Source organism: Triticum aestivum, chromosome 5B (genome assembly GCF_018294505.1).
Source record: "Triticum aestivum cultivar Chinese Spring chromosome 5B, IWGSC CS RefSeq v2.1, whole genome shotgun sequence".
Taxonomy (NCBI): domain Eukaryota; kingdom Viridiplantae; phylum Streptophyta; class Magnoliopsida; order Poales; family Poaceae; genus Triticum; species Triticum aestivum.
In genome coordinates this window covers 111,081,325-111,087,005 of record NC_057807.1, presented here as the reverse complement: position 1 = coordinate 111,087,005, position 5,681 = coordinate 111,081,325, and the positions used below count along the sequence as shown (strand labels likewise).

At 55.8% G+C, this 5,681-nt stretch overlaps 1 protein-coding gene across 1 annotated transcript; it reads left to right on the top strand.

Moving 5' to 3' along the window:
* The first annotated feature begins 291 nt into the window (after positions 1 to 291).
* On the top strand, positions 292 to 2,445 carry LOC123115797 (xyloglucan galactosyltransferase KATAMARI1 homolog). The gene has a single exon (XM_044536887.1). The coding sequence runs from the start codon at positions 617 to 619 to the stop codon at positions 2,237 to 2,239; it is 1,623 nt and encodes a 540-aa protein (XP_044392822.1). The 5' UTR covers positions 292 to 616; the 3' UTR covers positions 2,240 to 2,445.
* Positions 2,446 to 5,681: the final 3,236 nt, after the last annotated feature.

Sequence of the window (5,681 nt, the reverse complement as noted above, 5' to 3'; positions counted from 1 at the left end):
CTAAAAATAAATCTGCTATGTTTCTGGAGCATGACTACGGACCCTCCACGGATTTCGGTACCAGTACTTCCTCTGTAAACTAATATAACAGAGGGAGTATATATCAAAATTTTGATAATTTCGTTCAAGTTTATTGGGCCCTTCTCGCAAGCACACAATTAGCCCCAAATCCTTCCTAAGTATCTTTTTTGAACTTTTTATTTGAACTTAAATCCTTCCTATCTATGCATGCCTGCTTGCATGAGCCCCGAGCTGTCAAACAACAACTGCAATACAAGCACGGCAAAATTATGGTGGTTCATTGCCACATGTGTTCAGCATGATGCAACTAACGACAGAGAGGAAAGACAAATCAGGAGAGGTGACGAACAAATGGAAATACATCATGAAACACATGCAAGGAAGGAATGCGCATCCCAATTCCCGGCATCTGCGGCAAAGAAACCTTCCCGGAATCAATTCGCGCTTATTTCTACGCCGATCAAGCTGTTGATGATCGGACAGCGACAACGAGCGATATGACAGCCGGATCATATCGATCGCGCTGGCCGATTAAAATCCGGCTGCCGGCCGGCGAGTGATTTGTTCCCTGCGACGTACGGCCGGGCCGGGCCATATGGTGAATTTGCGTGGATCGACGGCGGTCCGGGCCGGCAGGTACCTCCTGCCGCTGGCCTTCCTGGCGTGCTGCGCCCTGTGGATGCTCCTCGTCTTCCCTTCTCCGCCGGTTGAGGTCGCCGTCTTCCGGCAGAGTTTCCAGCCGAGCATTGCGTTGACGGGACTGCGGGCCGTTGACACGACGCCGCCGTGGCCGTCGGAGCGTCGAGGGATCGTTGACACGTCCTCGCCGCCGCCGACGGAGCGCCATGTCATCATTAATGCGCCGCCTCCACCGCTGGCACCGGCACGTCAAGCAAGAACAGAGATGCCACGTCAAGCAGGGACAGAGACTCCGTCGCCACCTCCGCCGGCGGTGGCGACCGACCGGTGCGCCGGCCGCTACATCTACATCCATGATCTGCCGAGTCGGTTCAACTCCGACCTGATCCGGGACTGCCGGTCCCTGTCAGAGTGGACCGACATGTGCAAGCACCTCCTCAACGCCGGCATGGGCCCGCGGCTCACGCGCACCGGCGGCGTGCTCCCGTCCACTGGCTGGTACGACACCAACCAGTTCGCCCTGGAGGTCATCTTCCACAGCCGGATGCGACGGTACGATTGCCTCACCAGCGACGCGTCCCGCGCCGCCGCCGTCTACGTGCCCTACTATGCAGGGCTCGACGTCGGCCGGCACCTGTGGGGGTTCAGCAACGGCGTCCGCGACGCTCTCGCGGAGGACCTCTTCGAGTGGCTCCGGTCGTCACCGGTATGGGCGGCGCAGGGCGGGCGGGACCACTTCTTCGTCGGCGGTCGCATCACGTGGGACTTCCGGCGCGAGGACGGCGGCGAGTGGGGGAGCCGGCTGCTTCTCCTCCCGGAGTCCAAGAACATGACGATGCTCGCCATCGAGTCCAGCCCGTGGCAAGGCAACGACATCGGCGTGCCGTACCCGACCTACTTCCACCCGTCCCTCGCCGGCGAGGTGGCCTCATGGCAGCGCGCCGTGAGACGCGCGCGAAGGCCGTGGCTGTTCGCGTTCGCCGGTGGCGCGCGGGCGCACGACGGCAGCAACAAGAACATTAACGCCGTCGTTCGCGACACGATCATCAACCAGTGCGCGCGGTCACGGCGGTGCGGGCTCCTTCTGTGCGGCGGCCGTGGCCGGCGCAACGACTGCTACGCGCCGAGCAACGTCATGCGGCTGTTCAAGAGCGCCGCCTTCTGCCTGCAGCCCCAGGGGGACTCGTACACGCGGCGGTCGGCGTTCGACGCCGTGCTCGCCGGCTGCGTGCCGGTGTTCTTTCACCCCGGGTCGGCGTACGTGCAGTACCGGTGGCATCTGCCGGCGGATCACCGCAAGTACTCGGTGTTCGTGCCGGAGGACGGCGTGCGGAACGGCACAGTGAGGGTGGAGGACGTGCTCCGGCGGATCGGCGCGAGGGAGGTGGCGGCCATGAGGGAGCAGGTGGTCAGGATGATTCCCAGCATCGTGTACAGGGACCCAAGGGTCAAGGCTGGCATCCGCTTCAGGGACGCCGTGGACGTCGCCGTGGACGGCGTGATCGAGAGGGTGAGGAGGATCAAGCGAGGGCTGGAGGATGATGTGGGGCATCAGTGGGATGGTTACTTTGACAAGTAGCGAAACACTCTCTTGCTCTGATTTTCGAGACAAGGAGACACCAAAATGCATGGCCAATATAATCTCAGGAGGTTACGTCGTGATTGAGGGATAAATAAGAGCGTCTACGGCGGATCTCCGTGAACCCACCTATACGCTAGGTAGGACGGTCGGATCACTCACCGGTATAAAAGAAGCAACACAGATGTACCGTTTCTATAGGGCTGACCACCACCCTTCGTATCTAACTCAGTCGAATCAGACAGACAGATACCGTAAATTACCCCAAAATGACCTAGTCTATCAAACTCGCCGCCCTCTATCTGAGTCCATCCATCATTTTCCGCGTCTACGTAGTTGCCGTCGTCCACCCTTCTCCCCATCCGCGCCGCCGTCCTAAGTGTCGTGCATCTCGTCCCCAACCGCCGCCACAGATGTTGCCTCAGCCTCGTCCTTGGGGCTCCCGTCTTTAACTCCGGTCTGCAAGCCGGAGAACGTCACCCGGGTACTGGCGAAGGAGGTAGCATGAGAGGGAAGCGGTGTAGCAGGGAGTTCCGCTTGTGGACCTCGAGGACGATGTGTCCCTTCTACCGCACTCGGCCTCCGAACCCTGTCCATCCAGCCGCCGGCAAGGAAGGCGTCGTCCGCCCCATCCGGGGCAAAGGTCGACCCGACGGCCGATTGGGCCATTACGGACGGTTTTCCGGCAACACAGGAGCCGGTGAACAACGTGTGTTACTCGCTGCAGCTCCAACTGGCGCGGACAAGCACGAGCAGCGACGGCGCCCAGTCTGCCCATGTCCCGTTCGACCGAATGACATAGTTTTGTGTGTGCTCCTTTTCAATCAATACCTTGCATTCTCTTGTCAGGAGGAAGAAGAACATGAGAGTAAGAGGAGAAGGGAAGGAGTCGTGAGCTAATCCCGCGTTTAACCTAACCCTGTATGATATTGTGTAGTTGACCCATGGACCCCATCTTAAGTAAACATCGAAAATAACACTCCAAATAATTTGATCTAGTTTGAGCTGATTGGGTAGTCAAAAGCTGACATGGTGTTGTCTAGTCAGCAGTCAAAACTGGTCAACACAGTCAAAACAACTTAAAACCGAGCGAGGGTTGATTCTTAAACCGAGTGACAAGTATGAAATAATCGAGTGGTTTTTGTTAGAGATACGGCAGACAAATCAACTTGACGAAGAACGAAAAACAAGCAGGGGACACAAGATTTAACATGGAAAACCCCTCCTAGACGAAGGTGAAAAAACCACGGGCGCCAGCCAACCAAACTTCACTATATCGGGGGAGGTTACTGTTGGGGAACGTTGCAGAAAATTAAAATTTTCCTACGGTTTCACCAAGATCCATCTATGAGTTCATCTAAGCAACGAGTCAAGGGAGAGAGTTAGCATCTACATACCACTTGTAGATCGCGTGCGGAAGCTTGCAAGGTGATGATGTAGTCGTACTCGACGTGATTCGAATCACCGATGACCAAGTGCTGAACGGACAGCACCTCCGCGTTCAACACACGTACGGGACGGGAGACGTCTCCTCCTTCTTGATCCAGCAAGGGGGAAGGAGAGGTTGAGGAAGACAGCTCCACCGGCAGCACGACGGCGTGGTGATGGTGGAGAGGCAGTACTCCGACAGGGCTTCGCCAAGCACACAACGGAGGAGGAGAGGTGCTGGGGAGGGGAGGGCTGCGCCTTGGAGGGTGGTGCGGCTGCCCTCCCCTCACCCCTCTATTTATAGGGGGAAGGGAGAAGGGGGCCGGCCCCCTAGAACCCATCTAGGGGGGGGGGGGTGCGGCGGCCTAGGGGGAGGGGAGAGGGTGGCTTGCCCCCCAAGCCAAGGGGGGCGCCCCCTCTAGGGTTCCCCCCTCAACCCTAGGCGCATGGGCCCAAGGGAGGGGGTGCGGCCAGCCCACCAGGGGCTGGCTCCCTGCCCCACGCAGCCCATGTGGCCCCCCGGGAGGGGTGGCCCCTCCCGCTGGACCCCCGGAACCCTTCCGGTGGCCCCGGTACAATACCGGTATGACCCCGAAACTTCCCGGTGTCCGTTTGACAACTTCCCATATATAAATCTTTACCTCCGGATCCTTCCGGAGCTCCTCGTGACGTCCAGGATCCCATCCGGGACTCCGAACAACATTCGGTAGTCACATACTAGTCTTCCTAATAACCCTAGCGTCACCGAACCTTAAGTGTGTAGACCCTACGGGTTCGGGAGACATGCAGACATGACCTAGACGCTCTCAGGTCAATAACCAACAGCGGGATCTGGATACCCATGATGGCTCCCACATGCTCCTCGATGTTGTCATCGGATGAACCACGATGTCGAGGATTCTATCAAACCCTGTATACAATTCCCTTTGTCAATCGGTACGTTACTTGCCCGAGACTCGATCGTCGGTATCCCAATACCTTGTTCAGTCTCGTTACCGGCAAGTCACTTTACTCGTACCGTAATGCATGATCCCGTGTCCAACACCTTGGTCACATTGAGCTCATTATGATGATGCATTACCGAGTGGGCCCAGAGATACCTCTCCGTCATACGGAGTGACAAATCCCAGTCTCGATTCGTGTCAACCCAACAGATACTTTCGGAGATACCTGTAATGCACCTTTATAGTCACCCAGTTACGTTGTGACGTTTGATACACCCAAGGCACTCTTACGGTATCCGGGAGTTACACGATCTCATGGTCGAAGGAAGAGATACTTGACACTGGCAAAGCTCTAGCAAAACGAACTACACGATCTTTTATGCTATGCTTAGGATTGGGTCTTGTCCATCACATCATTCTCCTAATGATGTGATCCCGTTATCAACGACATCCAATGTCCATAGTCAGGAAACCATGACTATCTGTTGATCACAACGAGATAGTCAACTAGAGGCTCACCAGGGACATATTGTGGTCTAAGTATTCACACGTGTATTACGATTTCCGGATAATACAGTTACAGCATGAATAAAAGACATTTATCATGAACATTGAAATATAATAATACTTTTATTATTGCCTCTAGGGCATATTTCCAACAGTCTCCCACTTGCACTAGAGTCACCAATCTAGTTACATTGTGATGAATCGAACACCCATAGAGTTCTGGTGTTGATCATGTTTTGCACGCGAGAGAGGTTTAGTCAGCGGATCTGCGACATTCAGATCTGTGTGCACTTTGCAAATCTCTATGTCTCCATCTTGAACATTTTCACGGATGGAGTTGAAACGACGCTTGATGTGCCTGGTCTTCTTGTGAAACCTGTCTCCTTGGCGAGGGCAATAGCTCCAGTGTTGTCACAGAAGAGTTTGATCGGCCCCGACGCATTGGGTATGACTCCTAGGTCGGTGATGAACTCCTTCACCCAAATCGCTTCATGCGCTGCCTCCGAGGCTGCCATGTACTCCGCTTCACACGTAGATCCCGCCACGACGCTCTGCTTGCAGCT

Bases quoted from the DNA above. Each gene is read 5' to 3' on its own strand.
- LOC123115797 (XM_044536887.1), top strand. From the start codon at position 617: ATGGTGAATTTGCGTGGATCGACGGCGGTCCGGGCCGGCAGGTACCTC.